General features: G+C 42.9%; 1 protein-coding gene across 2 annotated transcripts in view; it reads left to right on the top strand.

The window, feature by feature from the left end:
* The window catches only part of gas7b (growth arrest-specific 7b), a 462775-nt gene that overhangs the window by 192643 nt on the left and 249810 nt on the right, over window positions 1-20322 (top strand). For both annotated transcript variants that reach the window (XM_068057959.1, XM_068057958.1), the window contains exon 2: window positions 10392-10512. In XM_068057959.1, coding sequence (XP_067914060.1) covers window positions 10392-10512 — 121 coding nt within the window. The remainder of the gene's footprint in view (window positions 1-10391; window positions 10513-20322) is intronic.

Below are 20322 nucleotides of genomic sequence, written 5' to 3'. Positions count from 1 at the left end.
TGGACTCCGGGGAAGAGGGCACTCCGTGGCCCAGAGAGTGACCCCCACCAGAAAGGGCAATGCCTGCCCTCAGTGACCACCCTCCCCCCAGTTGCCAGGGCCTGCCTACCAGGCCCCAGCTACTCCCAACCCCACTTACCCCTTTTCAAAGGGGCCTGAACATTGAGGCACTCTCATCCTGCAGCTGCAGTCTCAGCAATGGCCACCACTAGCAGTGGTGTTGCTGAACTGCCAATCCTTTGGTCCAGCTGCTGTTTGGGAGGGGTGGGTGGGAGGCAGAACACAGCTATCCTCGATAAGATGGCAGCCCCGGAGGCAGCCACTTCATTGGCTGCCACCAGCAAAATGCGGCCCTGGATCCCGCCGCCTGCCTAGGCAGGGCTGCTCCTGCCTTCAGCCCTGGCAGTGGGACTTCTGCCACCTCAGAAAAATTCCGGCCAGTATTTCTGAAACAGAAATGGGTGGTAGAAAGATGCAAAGGCTTAAGTGCAAAATCTAGACTGGCACCCTAACACAGTACTGAAGGAATGCTGCACGGTCAGAGACATCATCTTTCAGGGGAGATGTTAAACCATGTCCCCATCTGTCCTCTCAGATGGACTTAAAAGATCCCATGCCACTATCTCAAAGAAGAGGAGGGGAATTCCTCCCAGTGTCTTGGCCAATATTTATCACTCAAAACAACGTCACAGAAACAGACTATCTGGTCATTGTCTCATTGCTGTTTGCGGGAGCTTGCTGTGTGCAAATTGGCTGCCAAGTTTCCTACATTGCAACAGTGACTACACTTCAAAAGTATTTCATAGGCTGTAAAGCGTGTGGGACATCCTGGAGGTTGTGAAAAGTGCCCTATAAATTTGAGTCTTTTTTATGTAGGAACTAAAATATAAAGTATGCTTTTAATAGTGAACTTTCAGTGTGTACACTATTAAGTTTGATTTGGCTCAAGTCTGAATCCATTCATCTTCAACTACACATGGGTGGTCAAAGACATTACTGGAAAGAGCTTAAAGTGAATGAATGCATTATTTGTCATCACATTCAAATGCACTTAACTCAGATGGGAGGCTAACCAAGTAAAGCACCCAGTTGTACTAATATTACTTGTTCCCTTACTGAGGTAGAAATTACTGTTCATTATTCTAGAAGCACTTACCAGGCTTGTATCAAAATTCCATGAGTTTAACAGAGGCATTGACTGATGTGGTTTAAATAGGTTAATATCCCTGGTGAAATAGTAGAGAAATCTGGTACAAATGCATCAAATGTTCCCACAATATCATTGCTGGCATTAATATCCACCCCATGATTTCTTCTACCTACTGTACATCTGTAAAAGAGAGGGCTAATTGTCCTATATGCAGGCAATACCTTTTGTAATCAAGATGAACAAGTAGCACATTTACCGGTGAGTTATGAATAAGGTATTGTTTGGATTTCTGTCTGGTTTTCACTGCCAGCCATTCATTGGTAAATTAGATGTAATAATGTAAATCTACAACCTCTGCAACTGGAATTAAAATCCCAGACCTTTGGTCAACGAGTGTGGCTTCGTCCACGTTGGCAGTAATGCTCCGCTCCAGAACAAAAGCACTAATTAGTAAGTAAACCTGAGCTCATGAACAAGTTATGCTTCAAGTAAACCAAAAATGTACTGGTTATACCAGCAATTCACTTCCGTAGTGCAAGAAATTAAATTATAGTAATGTACTCAAAATCATTGCTTAAGCAGATTATCATACATTGCTTAAAATAATTATATTGCATTAGGTGTTGCATAATAGAGCAGGAAAAAATAAATTTATATGCATGGAAAAATGGATATGTGACCAAAGGCAGTGTGAGATAATAAAGTATGACAAGTTAATTTCCAATTGAACTTGCACTTTTATTTAAAAAGCAGGATGATCCAAAGGCTGAATTACTTAAATATATGTTCTTTAGTAATTGCTGCTCAAGGAAATAACACAATTAGCATCAAATGTGGGGATACTGATATGCAAGGGATATACCAGACATTTTCTTTTAGATCTTTAAAATATAATTAAATTAGCAAAAGAATAAAATAAAAACTTCCCATAACTGTGGTTTACTAATATAGTGGATTTTCTGCTTATGAAACAAAAGAATCTGATGCCCATTATTAATTTTAAAAGAACTTTGATTTTAAAGAGTTACTCTTGCACATTTCAGTTCTTCTGTAAGCGGCATTTGTGCACCTTAGACAGACTAACTCTACCAATTGTTTACAAGCTTGTGTGTGTGGATTCCCAGCAAATATTGATGCATTCTGCAGGACCCCATGTCTTAACTTTCAAAGGACAATGTCACCTAGCCAAAGAAATATGGTGCTAACATTGCAAAAAAAATATTAGCAAACAGCAGCAGAAACGATAAGCTGGTAAATTAATGAGTACAGAATTTTTGAGACATGATGCTTGTCGTGCAAGATATACCTGACCCAAAATCTGATGACCTTGTAGAGACAGCTCAGTTTGAACATCTGTAAAATTATCTTATTACAGACACACATACACTTTGTACGTGTACTGTATATTTGAAATATTTTTCACAATTTAATACCTGCTTTAAATATCTTAAGTGTCAGAAACTGTGGCTTTGTTACTTGGTTTAAGATATTGCAGCATCAAACATTTTTTTAAAAAAAACAAATTCTGACAAAAAGTTCATATAAAAATAAAATGCCAGTACTACATGTTAAGTAAGATATTCCAAAGCTGTTTGTCACAGAGTGTGACTAGAGTTAGATGAAAAGTTCAGCAACTTCCTGTGCCAATTATGGCAATGATTTCAACCCCTTCCTTTACACTGGGTTTTGTGGACTACTAACCCTTCCTTATCTGCGGCTGCTGCACTGTCAGTAAGCCTAGGTTCTATTTATTTAAGGTAGTGTGAAAAAGAATCACATTCATCTTTGCTTCCCATCTGGCTGTGTGACTATATTTAAGGCTCAGAAACATTTTCTTTTGCTGTTGCCAGTTTCACAAAATACATTTATTGTTGCTTTGTATTGCCAAGTATTGCTATAAAATCCATTTAAGTTTCCAAGGATAGACCAACTTGTTTTATGAGTTTATGTAAATACATAGTTTGCCCCCTCCTTTCAAAGGAAAGTCCATCTAAATTGCCCACTACATTCAGAATTATAGTGGGCTGAATTTTACCCTTGGTGGATGGGAGCTGTCCACCGATTGATGAGTTGGTGGCAAACCCGCCTCCGCTTTAATTGGTCTCAGGCGGCACTTCCACCTCTTTGAGGCAGGAGGTCTTACCTAATGAACTGCGGGCCGGAGGGTCTTAGTCCCAGCAGCGCCACTGGGCGCTCTGGCCATTGCTGGGACTACACCCAGTCATCGGAAGGAAGATGTCAAGGAGCCCTGGAGCGAAAGTACGTTTTTGGGGCCTCATCGGGGGTGATTGGTCGGGCCCCAGCGAGGCAAGGGTGGTCGATTGAGGGGTCAGGGGGCGTGTTGGACATCAGGGATGGTGGGGGCGGCCCTCCATTGAGCACAGGGTCCCTGATCGTGAGGGCCCCTCTCCCCGCAGGCTGTCAGAAAGCCACCTACCTTTGTCAGGCACCTTCTCTCGGGCCTGGGATGCCCGACTGGCCACGGGTAAAATCCCTGTGATGATGGGGAGGAAGCCCTTGAGTGTCTATTGTCGCTTAATGGTCTTGATTGACCTGGGGTGGGCGGGCTGTTTGTCACTGCCACTGCCACCTTCCCACCCTTTGTGGGGGTCGTAAAATTCATCCCAGTGTGTTTGATTTCACCCTCGTCATCTTTTCCACCTTGCTGGTGTTTTGTACTGGGGGCTTTCACCTAAGATTCTGATGGTGTGATAACAAACCTGTTCTAACATTTACTGTTTGATAGAATTAGATTGTCTTCAGGTTCTAATTGTGGAGGATAGAGTGATTTATTTATTAAATTATTTATTTATTGTGCTGGATTCTATAAGCCCGCCGCTAAAACGCAGGCCGGATGCCAAAAAGCTGCAACGATTCCAATCACAGCGGCTCATTTTAATAGCCAGGGCCGGCCACACTCCACCACCCCCTCCCCCGATCACATGGAGGAAGCAGGCTGTCCACCCTGGCAATGGCGTCAGCTGCATGTGCACAGGCAGCTAACGCCATTTTTAAAGGGCTTTCGGCCAGACCGGTAAATTTAAATATGTGAAGATAGATTAAATGAAATAAAAATAAATACATCTCTTTTGCCCCTCTACTACCCACCCCAATAAAAAATTATTTGCCCTATCGCCCCCCCCCCCAAACTCTTGCCTTTACCATCTGACCTTCATCCCCCTACAACTGCACAGACTTTAAACTCTAACCCTTCCCACCATCCCCTACACCCATGACATTAATTTGATTCTGTTCCCGTCGCTGCACTGAGAAATTGACCCCTCTTACGCCCCCCCCCCCCCCCCCCACCACCAATGTTGGCCTCGTTTCCCCGGACGGGGATCCGAAGGTGTGGCAGTGCCGGCCACTGGGGTGAAGATTGCGGCGGGCCCTCAAGATTGCGGGTGAGTATATGTAAATGTATTAACTTTATTAATTTGAATATGCTTATTGTGGTCCCGTCGCTTAGCGTCGAGGTGGTGGGGTGGGGGGGGGGGGGGGGGGGTGGGGTTGCTGCCACGAGGCCTCGTCACCGCCGGCAATATTGGGCCAGGCCCTGCTGCTGTGAAGGTCTGGAGCGAGCCTCATCTGGGGCCCCCGCCACGGGTTCTGACATCGAGGGCTCTTTAGAGTCCAGCCCATTATCTTTCACTGCCTTGGAACAACCTAAAGTGCTTCACTATTGGCAAGCAATGCTGATGTTGTCTTTGCTGGAGTAAATGTAACTATTAAATCTGACATAGGTTTATGCCTCCTTTTGTTCCAATATACAGCAGAGCTGAACTATTTCAGAAGAAAACAGTTTATCAAGATTGATGATTCATTCCAATCTTGAAGCTTGAATATAAATTGTGGAACTAAAGTGTCATTAAAAAAAAAGCCTTATAGAACCAGCCTCCCAAAGTCAACCGATACTCTGCTAGGCTTCATAGTTGCCTGCCAATTCATGTAATATCTAATTTAGTTGCTAACACCCTTTTGGCATGAGAGATGCAATGCCAAACTTATGTGGTATGCATGATATCATTAATCAGCATTCCCCTGCTGTGAATAATATTATAACCAAATAACATACTTTATAAACAATTAAAACCCACCATTTCATCACTGAAACATATCAGGTTTTATGATATAATTCTTTTAACTTAATTAGCAGTACTTTTGACTTGACCTTTCATTTGTGTTTTTTTCCAATTTTCTCCTCTTTGCTCCTGAAGTCTTGAATCATCCTCTCTTTCTTACGCCTCCCTCTGCCCCCACCGCCAACAAATTGGTTCCATGCCTTCAGCTGTCAAGCCCCATGCTCTGGAATCCAATCCTTAAATCCCTCTGTATCTCATTAGAGTCATACGGCACAGAAACAGGCCCTTCAGCCCATCGTGTCTGTGCCAGCCATCAAGCACCTACCTATTCTAATCCCATTTTCCAGCATTTGGCCCATAGCCTTGTATTTTTTAATTTATTTCCAAAATATACTTTATTCATAAAAATCTGTAAAAATTACATTGCCAAACTGTTTCAAACAGCATCAAAAAATACAAACATTCAAGGGAGATCAGTTTCCTTCAATACAATCATGAGTTGCTTCACAACCCTTCCATTTCACATTTGTCATGCCAATTACATTTTTACATTTACAGCAAATGAAAATTTTCCCGATACAGTTCGAGGGGTTTCTCATGAGTCCAGCCCCTCAGTTCAGCTTGGTGGGGGGACCTTACACTGTGGTCTTTCCCCATTGAGCCTTTGCTGCGGCTGCCCCAAGCTTCAGTGCATCCCTTAGCACGTAGTCCTGGACCTTGGAATGTGCCAGTCTGCAACATTCGGTCGTGGACAACTCTTTGCGCTGGAAGACCAGCAAGTTTCAGGCAGACCGAAGGGCATCTTTCAACGAATTGATAGTTCTCCAGCAGCAGTTGATGTTTGTCTCGGTGTGCGTCCCTGAGAACAGCCCGTAGAGCACAGACTCCTGTGTTACAGAGCTGCTTGGGATGAACCTCGACAAAAACCACTGCATCTCTTTCCACACCTGCTTTGCAAAGACACACTCCAGGAGGAGGTGGAACCGTCTCTTTCCCACCACAGCCACCGCGGGGGCATTTCGCAGAGGGGGCGAGACTTCGGGTGTGCAGGAAGGATCTGACGGGGAGGGCCCTTCTCACCACTAGCCAGGTCATGTCTTGGTGCTTGTTTGAAAGTTCTGGTGATGAGGCATTCCGCCAAATGACTTTGGCGGTCTGCTCGGGGAACCATCCGACAGGATCCCCCGTCTCCTTTTCCCGTAGGGCCTTGAGGACATTCCGTGCAGACTACTGCCTGATGGATCGGTGGTCAAAGGTGTTTTCCCGCAGAAACTGCTCCACGAAGGATAGGTGGTACGGTACGGTCCAACTGCATGGAGCCTTGTATGCTATGGCGTTTCAAGTGCTCATCTGAATACTCCCTTTCCTCCTTTAAGATCCCTTGAATACTCATCTCTTTGATCATACTTATGGTCATCCTTCCCAATGTCTCCTTCTCTGGTTCAGTGTCAATTTGTCTCTGATTACTTTGGAGTGTTTTTCTACATTAATTGAATAAATTAAAATTTATATAAATGTAAGTTGTTGTTGATGGAGCCAATTCTTACTAGGTTGCAGGTGCCAGCACCAGTCCTGTACCTTACCCAAGTGGCTTTTGCTAACATGTGAGCAATGGGGCTAATATTCGCTTTGGGAGATGGTGTAAAACGGGCAATGTCAATTCAGTTATACATCCCTCCTGATAAATGAAAATCGGGAGAAATCGGGTTATGTAATGGGTAGCTGAATAGTTTTACGCTATTGCCAACATCAATGTTGCTGCCAGTGTGTGTTGGTAGGCTCATCGACTCTGACTGGCAGGATAATCTATCCCAAACCGCTCCTCATCTTGGGCTGACACATGCACATTTCCCACCAGGGACCACTCGGGATTGGGATTTCTTTTTGATTTTTCCATTCCATAGCTTAAATTGCTATAACCAACTGTAGCACCTCATCTGCTGCATCAGCCATGATAAACTGACTCATGAATTAAAACTGTGATCTTCTGATCAGTATAGCTCAGTGCTATGCTGGGTGGTGCTTTACAAAGATAACTTCTCACAGATTGCAATTATGCTGTTGCCAGTATGACCTGAACCTGTATACAGTTCTGGTCACTATTATACAGAGTATATAGAGACGTTGGAGAAGGCAGGGACATGATTTACAAAGAGTTGAGAGGTTATACTCATCAGGAATGACTGAACAGGCTGTGGCTTTTTTTCTCTCGAACAGAGAAGGCTGAGGAGTACCCTGGTGAAGGTCTTTAAGATTATGATGGAATTTGATGCAGTAGACACAGAAGAGATGTTTTCACTTATGGGGAGGATCAACACTTCTATATAGGATAGTCACTAAGAAATCCAAAAAGGAATTCATAGAAAATTATTTACCCAGAGAGTGGTTAGAATCTGAAACTCACTACCACAAGGAGAAGTTGAGCTGAATAGCATAGGTGTATTTAAGGGGAAGCTAGATAAACACATTAAGGAGGAAGGAATAAAAGGATATGCTGATGGGGTTAGTTGGAGAGGGGTGGGAGAGGAGGCTCATGTGGTGCTCAGACCTGTTTGGCCAAATGGCCTGTTTGTCGTGCAATTCAATGTAATACTTCCTTGAGGAGCTCTTACGCTACTGGCCCTCAGATCAGCAGCTTCAATCCAGCACTGTGTTCTCTATGTTGATGTGATGCAAAAATTGGCGCTCTCAAGACTGTTTCCTAGCACTAGTTTGAGATGTAATATGGAAAAAGTTGACCGTGTTGAAATTGGAAACAGATGCTTGCTGATGCAACATGCGTGCACCCTGAACTTGTAAGAAATATGTGTGCTAAATGTTTCATGCTAAAGTGGTATCAGAAGGTAAGAGATGTGCGTTTTTGGAATCATCGTTTGTTATATGTGTCACAAAATAACTTGACATCCAGTTGGTGTTGTTTGCTTTACTTCTGATATTTGACATGTAGGAACTAAAAGATCACGTAATAAATACACACTTTTGACATTTAAGAGTCCATCAATCAAATATTGCTTACCAATGCAGTGCACAATTCAGCACTTAATTTCTGTTGAAAGTGGGGTTGCCAGCTCTGGTTGAACATATTTCTGGAGGTTTCATCACAAGATCTGCAACTGCCCCACTCAGTCAACCAGCATTTTCTCCCATCTCTAATATTTCTGAGAGTAAAAAGCAAAAGTATTCAAAGAAAATGAAGAGAAACTTTTTAAATGCTTTTTGAATGAATTTTCTCCTGGGTTGCTCGCGGCAGTTTTTGTGGAGAATTGTCTTTAATTCCTGGAACATTGGCAAACCTGGTTGACGGGTTCCCCTGCAATGTGAATACAAAGCAATAAGTTCAGTTACATGTTTTTCCAGGTTAGTTGGAAGAAAGTTTTATTAGAACAGTAAGATTTAATCAGAAAAGATAACTACTACAAGGCATCCATGCTCTACTTTTCACTGTACAGAAATAACTTAATTTCGGAGCACGGATGTTGCAAGTTAGTATACTGATAAATCGGAATCATGTGTTATACGGTCATGTAGATGTGCCTTGCAGGAAAGAGTCAGCAGATAACTATACCAAAACAAAAATTAGAACTTTCAATTGCAGTGGCCAGTTTTCATGTTCCGATGCACTCTCGCTGCTCCACAAATTAGCTTAACATTAATATTTGAAGGAATATAGAGTTGTATTTATATAATGCCTTTGACAACCTCGGAACATCCCAAAGTGCTTTACGGCCAATGAAGTACTTTTGAAGTGTAGTCACTGTTGTAATGTAGGAAACGCAGCAGCCAGTTTGCACACAGCAAGATCCCACAAATAACAACGTGGCTTTGACCAGATTTTTTTTTTGCTGATGTTGGTTGAGAGATAAATATTGGTCCAGACCCCAGGGAGAACTTCTCTGCTGTTCTTTAAAATAGTGCCATAGGATCTTTTTCAAATGCCTGAGAGGGCAGTTCGGAGCTTAATTTAAAATCTCATCCAAAAGACACCACCTTCAACAGTGCAGCATTCCTTCTCTACTGCACTGGAGTGTTAGCTTAGATTTTGTGCTCAACTCTCTGGAGTGGAAATTCTGCAACACGTTTTCTTTTCAGAAGTACCTGAGAAAAGATTATGGCAACTGATTGTAGTGATTGTTATGCCCAGTGCGCATATTAGAGAATCACAGAATGATGCAGCACAGAAGCAGACTATTCAGGCCATCGTGCCTGTGCCAACTCTTTGAAAGAGCTATCCAATTAGTCCAACTTTGCCCCACTTGCCCTATAGCCCTGTAAATTTTTTTCTCTTCAAGTATGTGTCCACTTCCCTTTGAAAATTACTACTGTTGTCATCACTTACTTACGTCACTGGGTAATATCTTTGATCTTAGTTTTTCCTGTTATTAATTATGGAATAAATGTCAGCACAATGGTCCTGTGCAAAGTCCTCACAGTTTTCTAATTTCATCAATGAAGCTGGCATCTTGGACAGGGTTCATGCAGGAACTATGAATCATTAGTTACATTGTATGTACATAAAGAGAAAAGAATTGCATTTAAATAGTGAATTTCACGGCTTCAGGATGTACCAAAGCGCTTAACAGCCAATAATGTACTTCTTGAAATGTAGCATTGTTGAACATGTTTATTTGTAGAATAAAAATTTGACATGACAACCAAGGAGACTCTTAACGGTGAACACAAAAAAACTCTGACTGGAACAATAGAAATGGCTTAGGTAAAATTACAATGGAGAATTGCTAGACAGTCGTATTGAAGCCATCACTTAGAATGCTGCAAAAAAAAAAATGATGCAGTCACTGATACCTGCCAAAGTCAAATTTTTTCTTTTGCTTACAAAATATATAGTGATGAATCAATACAAAACTAGTTAAATGCCCCACTGTGCATAAGCAATCATTTCTTGGAAGATACTGAGTCTGAGTTCAGTCAAAATTCTGAGAATATTGTAACTTTCGCCTCTGTTTAAAATGCTTGGATTTGCCAGAAGTTTCATCTATTAGCACAAAGAGGCCGTAATGAACCTGTACATGTGCATGGACAGGGAATCCGATCCATTACTGGATTCGGCAAAGTTACTTAAACTTACTATGTAAGAATCTATGCATTGTTTATAAACAACAGTTTTGGGATAATTGCATGTTCATGTTTGTCTTTGACAGAAACCTGCATCAGTAGGTCCACAGACGATTGAGGAAATGGCTCACGCTCCTCTGCCACAGGGTTGGCAGTGCTACATGTCACCACAGGGCCGGAAGTATTATGTCAATACCTACACAAATGGTAAGCCCGATTAATGATGCCTTGATCATAGGAACACAAGAGTTTTTTAGGAACTGGGAAAGGCCCTTAGGCCGAACAAGTTCATGATCCCGTTTTTAACATATTTCAAACCCCACCTCTCTAAATGCATAAATATGTCTAATTATCTCTCCAATCCATTTATATTCTCCACTTAAGTGGACTTTCTGGTAATTTATTGCAAATTTCTATTATCCTTTGTGTTTTAAAGAAGTGTTTCACTTGTCTTAAACCCCCGGTATTTGAGCTCTCCGCAATGCTGCGACTCGTGCTGCTTGATAAGCCACATCTTGTGATAATGCTCCTTGTCTATGGATTTTCTTAAGGATCATCTCACAGTAAAGGAGTGTCACACAATAGTCAGCAAATACTCATTCCTTGTTTGGCAAAGAGCCAGGCTAACGATGAGCAAATGGTTACAGAAAACCTCTGACACCCAGCTGGTGAAGATTTCATGCAAGCATCCATTTGGATCATTTCCTTCAAATTTATTTTCCACTCCCTCCAAATGAAAAGTTATGTTTTTATTTCATTAAATCTAGCTGGTGGGAGCCCTCAGTTTGCAGCTAATTGAGGTGTCCAAATTGCAGATAGAGTCGAGAATTTGAATATGCTCCTTCTCCTCTTTTACTTTTTCATTTCCATCTAGTGGAATCGCATTAACTGAATTGATTTTGACTTTTGCCCCCCTTTAAAGCTATATTTCAAAACTCACCAATGTTTCATAGAATTTTATACTTAATGCAGCTGAAAGTTTGTCTGTTTAACTAGCATTTAGGGCCCTTTCCCCAGCGTTGACACAAGGTTCAAGTAGTCCATATGTCGAAGTGCTGCCATGGAATGTTTTGATGGGCTGTGTGAAAAATGATTTTTGCAAACTACAAAGTTTCCAGCTTGACAGCATCCTGAAACATCCTGTTTTACAACAAAACATGTAAATGCTGTTGAAGGCCGAATGAGCCAAATGATTTCCTTTGGTGCTGTAAAAGTTATGATCCTATGAAATGTGATGTAAGCATAATAGTCTTTTGTTCATTGGTCTGGCTGGATGGTGAAGAATGCTCTTCTAGGCCCCAAAATGACCCCATGAGCACCAACTTGACACTTGCTTCAAACAATAGTCGGAGCTGTATTAACAGTGGCTGTATTTAGCCTTTTATCAGGCCTGGTCTTGATTGGGGTTCAGGAAAGAAGAGTCATCTCTATTTTACAAAAGCAAAATACAGCAGATGCTGGAAATCTGAAACTAAAACAGAAAATGCTAGAAATACTCATCAGGTCTCGGCAGCATCTGTGGGGAGAGAACATAGTTAATGTTTCAGGTCTGTGACCTTTCATCAGAACTGTCAAAAGTCTTAAAGATCCATTGTTGGATCTGCTTTAAAAGATCATTGTGTGATATCACAAAACAGTTCTCCCTGACCTTTTCCATAATTATAAATCTGGAGGCAAGACGAGAGAAGATCATCTGTTTACTGTTTTCAGTTTAATACTTAGGTGATCAATAATCATCATTTCTTAAAGATCAATTTTGCTACTAACATCAGCGATTCATTTCTCAAATGACTAGTTTTATTCGACAGCGAAGTTTTTTTCTGGTGCATAACTGATCGCTCAGCTCTACGTTCCTAAATGTTCCTCCTGCACTTGGCTCTGGATCCTGGCTTGTGTCCAGCCTCCGAAGACAATGTTTTAACGGGCCTTTGTTTCTTTGAATTGCTCCATTTGTTAGGTGCAGTCAGCTGTTAATGGTACTGCTGGTACTTAACCGCCATGTCCCACCATCACCTCTGAAGCTAAGCACACATACATTTCTGGCCGTCTGCCTTAAAGATGCTGATGGTTTTATTTTGTTTGGTCTTTTGTTCTGTTCCAAACACTGTCAGCTTGTGCTCCAGTGATTGTAATTCTCCGAGAAAGCTGTCCCTTCTCCATTTTCCTTTGGGTGATTCTAATCCTTTACAATAACATTGCATTCAGTCAGCCAGTCAGCTGTGCAGAAGGGACCCAGCAGAGAAATTCTACCAGGAAACATCGCAGGTTCTTGTGGATTGGTATGCTGATTTTAGGAAAGTATCCAAATTTTATTTTCCGTGGAACTTTCTGTGCCTATGTTACCAAAAGATAACTATGTAACCCTTTGGGTACTGTGCTGATAATCCTATGGCTTATGAATCAAATTCAGCTCTCCATCACCAGTGAGGTGCAAGGGGAACATTTAGGAATGTAGAGTTGAGCGTTCACAGTTATGCATCGGAAAAAACTCAGCTGGAGAATAAAACTAGTCAATTGAGAAATTGATCGCTGATGTTAGTAGTAAAATTGATCTTTAAGAAATGGTGATTAATGATCACCGAACTAAAAGGCAGGGTCACGATCAAGCATTAAACTGAAAACAGTAAACAGTAGATCATCTCACACCTTGCCTCCAGATTTATAATTATGGAAAAGGTCAGGGAGAACTGTTTTGTGATATCACACAATGATCTTTTAAAGCAGATCCAACAATGGATTAAGACTTTTGACAGTTCTGATGAAAGGTCACAGACCTGAAACATTAACTATGTTCTCTCCCCACAGGTGCTGCTGAGACCTGATGAGTATTTCCAGCATTTTCTGTTTTAGTTTCAGATTTCCAGCATCTGCTGTATTTTGTTTTTGTAAAATAGAGATAAATCTTCTTTCCTGAACCTCAATGAAGACAAGGCCTGATAAAAGGCTAAATCTAGCCACTGTTAATACAGCTCCGACTATTGTTTGAAGCAAGTGTCAAGTTGGTGCTCATGGGGTCATTTTGGAGCCTAGAAGAGCATTCTTCACCATCCAGCCAGACCAATGAACAAAAGACTATTATGCTTACATCACATTTCATAGGATCATAACTTTTACAGCACCAAAGGAAATCATTTGGCTCATTCGGCCTTCAACAGCATTAAAACATTTTTGTAAAACAGGATGTTTGTTCAATGGATTCATAGGTTCTGGTGAAATACAAAGGGCCATTTTACATTGCAGAGCTGTTCTCAATAGAAGTGGTTCCACTATATGATGGTGCTCCAGGTTTGCCTGTTTACATTGTGAAATAGAATCAAAGCAATGACAGCAGCAGTGAAACAGCTGTGCAAGAATGAAGTTTTTGCAAGGCTAGTTCTTTAAAAGTTGCAACTTTTCAGTATGTACTAATAGTTTATTGAAGAACATCTCCACAAGCCAGTAAATAAAAAAAAAATGTTGCTTATCTGTACAGACGGACTGAAGCTCAGACAAGTAACATGCCAACCAGAGGATGTTTCTGAATGCAGGAAACAAAATCACCTCATGAAGCAATATTCTGGGCTTCTGAAGGCATGTACACTGCCTTGTTTATACCACAAACATGCCTTCAATGCATTGGCAGCAACAAGATAAAGAAAATAAAGCCCAAAATGCTATAAACCAGATTTTAGTCTCTATTTTGGCTTGGAAATTTGCACGAATGGGGCATGTATAAAAATTCAGTTGAATGTGATTCATTCCTGACTGATCTCCACCCATTTTATGTTACTCTTGTTTTCCATAGGGCTTGGACCAGGCAATGAAACTCTTGACAAAAGCAGACAGGAGTTTCATTTAAATTTTGTAATGGGGTCAAATGTCAAGTTAGTGCTCATAGGGTCATTTAGGGGCCTAGAAGAGCATTCTTCACCATCCTGGACATTTCCTAACATTTCCAGTGTAATCAAGGTATCAAAGGCTGCTATGGACAGAGAAGTCAGTGGATGTTCATTTAGAAGGCAAAGTAATATAAATATTTTCAGGCCATTTTTGGACAATTTTTTTTCTGCTCATACTTAACATTTTGGGCTGCATTCTCTCTCCCCCCCCCCCCCCCCCCAAAACGTTGGGGGTCGTGGTGGGGAGGGGGTGCCCGGAAAATACCTCTGGGAGAGGCCCGCCACAGGCCTCGACGCTGGGTAGGCCCTGCCCCATATTACCAGCAGCAGGGAGGCCTCATGGTGACCCCAACCCGCTGCTCGGTGATGGCAACTTCATTTAAATATGTAATTTTATGTTAATTAATCAATAAATACTTACCTCGTAGCGCCAGCCATCCGGCTGCCAGTTGCCAGAACTCCCGTGCCTTTGGATCTCTGTTCGGCAATCCGAGGTGGAGCACTGGTGGGGAGGGGGGAGGAGTTCAGTATTCAGGGCAGGAGTGGGGTGTAGAGGAGCAGGGTGCAACCTTCCCGATTGGTCTGGGGGTGGTGGGAAGGGGTAAAAGTCAGAGTTAATAAACTTTGGGGGAGGGGTGTATGGTCAGGATCATAACATCTGTTTTTTTCAGGGGGGGGGTGGGTGGAGAGGGCAACTAATAAACTGTTTACTCACTGGGGGGGGGGGGAGTGGGTGGGAGAGGGGATTGAAACGTAATAAATTTTCATTTTAATTTTTCAGGTCCTGTTACTTTAAAAATTTAAATTGAACTGACGGGCTGGAAGCCCTTTAAAAATGGTGTAGACGCCATTGCTGGGGACAGAGCGCCTGTCCCCTCCATGTCATTGGGGGCGGGCCAACCTCCCCGGCCATTTAAATGAGCCACCGCGTGCAGAGCACTTCTCGCGCATGCACCACGCCACTTTTGAGCTTGCTGCCCAGATTGGTGGTGAGCTGGAAAAATTCAGCCTTTTGTGTGAGCCTTGGTGCCAATTATTTTTAAAATCAATCATTACAGTCACCAATGAAAATCCCCTATTTGAGCAGTTGTAACAAAGAGGAGCAGGACATATGGAAGGATATTAGATAGGTCATGTTACACAATAGATGTTTTCGACCCTCTCATCCATGCCTGTGGCTGCAGACTAGAGGTGGAAAATACATTGCTTTGTTAGGCGATTAGTGTCTTGAAAGGCTGCTATTCCCAAAGGAATCTGGGATAGAAGATGCAATGGCCCCACCTAGTAGGTGCATTCCTGACTGATTTTGGATGCTTCCTCGACAGCACTCCAATCATACTTCAACGTGCTCTCAGTGATCCTACTGTTTCTTATTAGACTCCAAAGAAGATACCTTTTGAGGCTTTCCAAAGCCAGTTAGAATGTATGGCTCCAGGGCAACCAAATGACAAAATACTCTTATATAAAAGCAAAATATTGCAGATGCTGGAAATCTGAAATAAAAACAAGAAATGCTGGAACCACTCAGCAGTTCTGGCAGCATCTGTGAAAAGAGAAGCAGAGTTAACGTTTCGGGTCAGTGACCCTTCTTCGGAACTGACAAATATTTGAAAAGTCACAGGTTATAAGCAAGTGAGGTGGGGGTGGGGCAAGCGATAACAAAGGAGAAGGTGTAGATTGGACCAGGCCACATAGCTGACCAAAAGGTCACGGAGCAAAGGCAAACAATATGTTAATGGTGTGTTGAAAGACAAAGCATTAGTATAGATTAGGTGTTAATACACTGAATATTGAACAGCAGCAAGTGCAAACCTGAAAAAAAAACAGTGGGTAAGCAAACTGAACAAACTAAGATGAAATGAAATAAATGCAAAAAAAAGATTGTAAAAAAGAATGTAACAAAAAAGGAAGAAAAAACAAAATACTCTTAACTGGCTGCAAACTCCAAGATGCCATTATATCTGCAGCCCTGGTACACCTACCTGGCAATGACTTTGGGGGGACTTTTTTTTCCAGAATGCAGGTCATCACAGAATGTGATTCAAAAGGATGCTATCTACTGCAAGGACATTTGCATCCACAATGTTGCAAAGGGGTGGCACTGCCTTTTTTAAAAATTCATTCATGGGATATGGGTGTGGATGGCTAGGCCAGCATTTATTTCCCATCCCTAACTGCCCTTGAGAAGGTGGTGGTGAGCTGCCATCTTGAACTGCTGCAGGCCTTGGGGTATAGGTGCACCCACAATGCTGTTAGGAAGGGAGTTCGAGGGTTTTGACCCAGCGACAGTGAAGAAATGGCGATACAGTTTCAAGTCAGGATGGTGTGTGGCTTGGAGGGGAACTTGCAGGTGGTGGTGTTCCCTTGCATTTGCTGCCCTTGTCCTTCTAGATGGTAGAGGTCGTGGATTTGGAAGATGCTGTCAAAGGAGCCGTGATGAGTTGCTGCAATGAATTTTGTAGATGGTACACACTGCTGCCACTGTGCATCAGTGGTGAAGGGAATGAATGTTGAGGGTGGCGGATGGGGTGCCAATTAAGCGGGCTGCTTTGTCCTGGATGGTGTCGAGCTTCCTGAGTGGTGTTGGCGCTGCACCCATCCAGGCAAGTGGAGAGTATTCCATTACGCTCCTGACTAGTGCCTTGTAGATGATGGACAGGCTTTGGGGAGACAGGAGGTGAGTTACTCACCACAGAATTCTAGCCTCTGGCCTGCTCTTGTAGCCACAGTAATTATATAGCTGGTCCAGTTCAGTTTGTGGTCAATGGTAACCCCCAGGATGTTGATAGTGTGGGATTCAGCAATGGTAATGCCATTGAATGTCAAGGGAGATTCTCTCTTGTTTGAGATGGTCATTGCCTGGCACTTGTATAGCGCGAATGTTACTTGCCACTTATCAGCCCAAACCTGGATGTTGTCTAGGTCTTGCTGCATATGGAAAGGGGATGCTTCAGTATCTGAGGAGTCATGAATACTGCTGAACATCGTGCAACCATCATTGAGCATCCCCATTTCTGACCTTATGATGGAGAGAAGGTAATTGATGAAGCAGCTGAAGATGGTTGGGCCTAGGACACTACCTTGAACTCCTGCAGTCTTGTCCTGGGACTGAGATGATTGACCTCCAACAACCACAACCATCTTCCTTTGTTCTAGCTATGACTCCAACCAGCAGAATGTTTCCCTCTGATTTCCATTGACTCCAGTTTTGCTCGGGCTCCTTGAAGTCACACTACTCGGTGAAATGCTGCCTTGCTGTCAAGGGTAGTCACTCTCACCTCTGCTCTGGAGTTCAGCTCTTTTGTCCATGTTTAGACGAAGGCTGTAATGAGGTCAGGAGCTGAGTGGCCCTGGCGGAACCCAAACTGAGCAGGTTATTGCTGAGCAAGTGCCACTTGATAGCACTGTTGATGACCCCTTCCATCACTTTACTGATGATTGAGAGTAGATTGATGGGGCGGTAGTTGGCCAGGTTGGATCTGTGCTACTTATTGACCATATTAGTCAGCTGGGGTCTCAATCCTGTGGGCATGTTGCAATGTTGACAAAGGAGAGAGTGACGAACAGTGCCACCCTTGTTCAGCAGTCATCAAACAGAGAGTTCAATGCTGGGTTTTACTATTCCTTACCTGCAGATTTATACCGTTACTTCACGTTTCCTTTTCTTTTATTTATGCCTTTCAATACTTAGCGCTCTCTCCCTTTAGACTTGGTGCAGATGCCTTCTGAGCCTTATTAAAGCCTGTAAGAATTCATGTCTTCCCCATTCTACCACTTCCCTTTTAATTATCTAGAATGTTTTAATATGTAACTTTTTGTTCCCTGTACCTGTGCACAGTATGGTTGCCAACTCTAAGTCGATGTATTCCTTGAGTTCCCGTCGCCTCACCTCCTGCCTCCCTTCAACGAGCTTTTTATTCTTCCTTGTCCAATATTTTTATAACTAATAAACAATTGTCTTCATAGAATGTGAGAAAACTGTTTTCTTTTCAATGTCCCTATGACTTTTCTCCTGGGCTGCTTGCAGCAGTGTCCTGGAGATTAATACAACAACAACAAATTGTATTTATATAATGCCATTAATGTAATAAAAAATCCCAAAGTGTTTCACGGGAATGTCATGAAGCAACATTTGACACCGAGCCACAGAGGCGATATTAGGGTAGATGGCCAAAAGTTTGGTCAATTGTGGTAGGTTTCAAAGCGTCTTTTAAAGGAGGAAAGAGGGATGGAGAGGTTTAGGGAGGGAATTTCATAGCTAAGGACCTAGATAGCTGAAGGCACGGCCACCAAGTAAAATCGGGGATTCTCAAGAGGCAGAATTAGAGGAGCACAGATATATTGGAGGGTTTTGGTGCTGGAGGAGATCAGAGATAGGGAAGGGCGAGGGATTTGTTATCAAAGAGTCAATGTTGGTCAGTGTGCACAGAGTTAATAGGCGAATGGGATTTGGTGCAAATAAGGATATAGGCAACAGAGATTTGGATGACCCAGTTTATGGAGGGTAGAATGCGGGAGACCAGCCAGCAGTAGCAAAGGCATGGATGAGGGTTTCAGTAGCAGATGAGTTGAGGCAGGGCCGAAGTCGGGTGGTGTTATGAATGTGGCAATCGGCAGTTTTAGTGATGACGTGATTATGCAGTCAGAAGCTCATCTTGGGGTCAAATATAACTCCAATGTTGCAAACAGTTTGGTTCCCCTGGCCTCAGACAGTTGCCAGGGAGAGAGATAGAGTCGATGGAGTTTGGAGTGTAAACCGTGGCGCGGAGTCAACTCCCCCTTGTCCCCTTTATTCCCTATACCCACTTGATCCTGGCCGTCACGTGGGACTAAGTCCTCTTAATTCAGGCTCAGGCTGGGTGTTTGGGATATCAGGTTACAGGAGAGCCACCCTCCAGCTTGATCCACAGCTACAGTTAATGGCTTAGTACAAAGGGGAGGAAACTCAGTCCTTTCTTTAACTATCAATTTACTTTATTCACCTTGTTGTACAATGTAAGGATAAGGCTTATACACTTAGTTAGACAAAAGCAGGCAACTCAAATTGAGTTATACAGTTAATAACAAAACTAGCTAGAATTCATAAGCACACCCACTAGGTTCCTCTGACCTTTCCCTGACCGAGTCACAGAAAACTAAGGATATTACCCGAAAAAGGGAGAATTAACGCTGGCCAGGCGTTCCGTTCTCTCTCTCTCTCTCTTACGTCGTCGCCACGTTGCTCACGCAGGGTCTTCCACTTCCACAATTGTTGCTCTTCGGAGGCTTGGCTGGCTCTATGCCCAAAAAGCTCTACTCTTATCTCTCCAAATCTGAGCTGTGTCTTTCCGGTTGGTTTAAGCGTGCTCACCTCGTTCACATCTCTTAATTGGCCCAGGCCCAAAGACCCTGGTATCACACCGTGTCCAAATCAGGCCCTTTTCCTGTGATCGATCCTTTGTCTTGTCTCATAAAGTAATTAGTTCAAACTGGTTTTTACCAGCACAGGCCAGTGTCTGAGCTCCAGGTTACTACAGGTAACAAACAATCCCAGCAGTTTGTAACTAATTCTGTATTTCTTGCAGCCCCTGGCCAACAGGAGCAGGGGCTGAAAACAACAGCTTCAGCCTTCCCTCTATTTAATTGGAGGAAATTTGTTTATCCAGTATTAGATGTTGTATAGCAGTCTGATAATTTAGCAACCGTGGAGAAGTTGAGAGAGGAGGTGGTGAGGTACAGTTGGGTGTCATAAACTGACAGTGTTTTCAGAAGGTGTCGCCAAGGGGCAGCATGTATGTGAAAAACAGGATGGGGCCAAGGGTAGATCTTTGGGGGACATCAGAGATAATTGTGAGGGAGCAGGAAGAGAAGCCATTGTAGGTGATATTCTGGCCATGATTAAATCGGTAATAATGGAACCAGGCGAGTGCAGTCCCACCCTGCTGGACAACGGTCAGAGAAGGATGGTGTGGTCAACTGTGTCAAAGGCTGCAGTCAAGTCAAGAAGAATGAGGAGGGATGGTTTACCTATTAGGGAATTAATCTTGAGGTTTGGCAACCCTAGTCAACATCTGCACCTGGAATTGTGAATAAATAATTGAATGGAGTGAGCCCCCAGCAAATTCCCATTTTAGCTAGATTTGTGCCGGCTCTTGGCCAT

The sequence above is a fragment of the Heterodontus francisci genome, chromosome 26 (assembly GCF_036365525.1).
Source record: "Heterodontus francisci isolate sHetFra1 chromosome 26, sHetFra1.hap1, whole genome shotgun sequence".
In the NCBI taxonomy this organism is placed as follows: domain Eukaryota; kingdom Metazoa; phylum Chordata; class Chondrichthyes; order Heterodontiformes; family Heterodontidae; genus Heterodontus; species Heterodontus francisci.
Note: the sequence above shows the minus strand (reverse complement) of the source record. Positions and strands in the feature narration are given on the sequence as shown.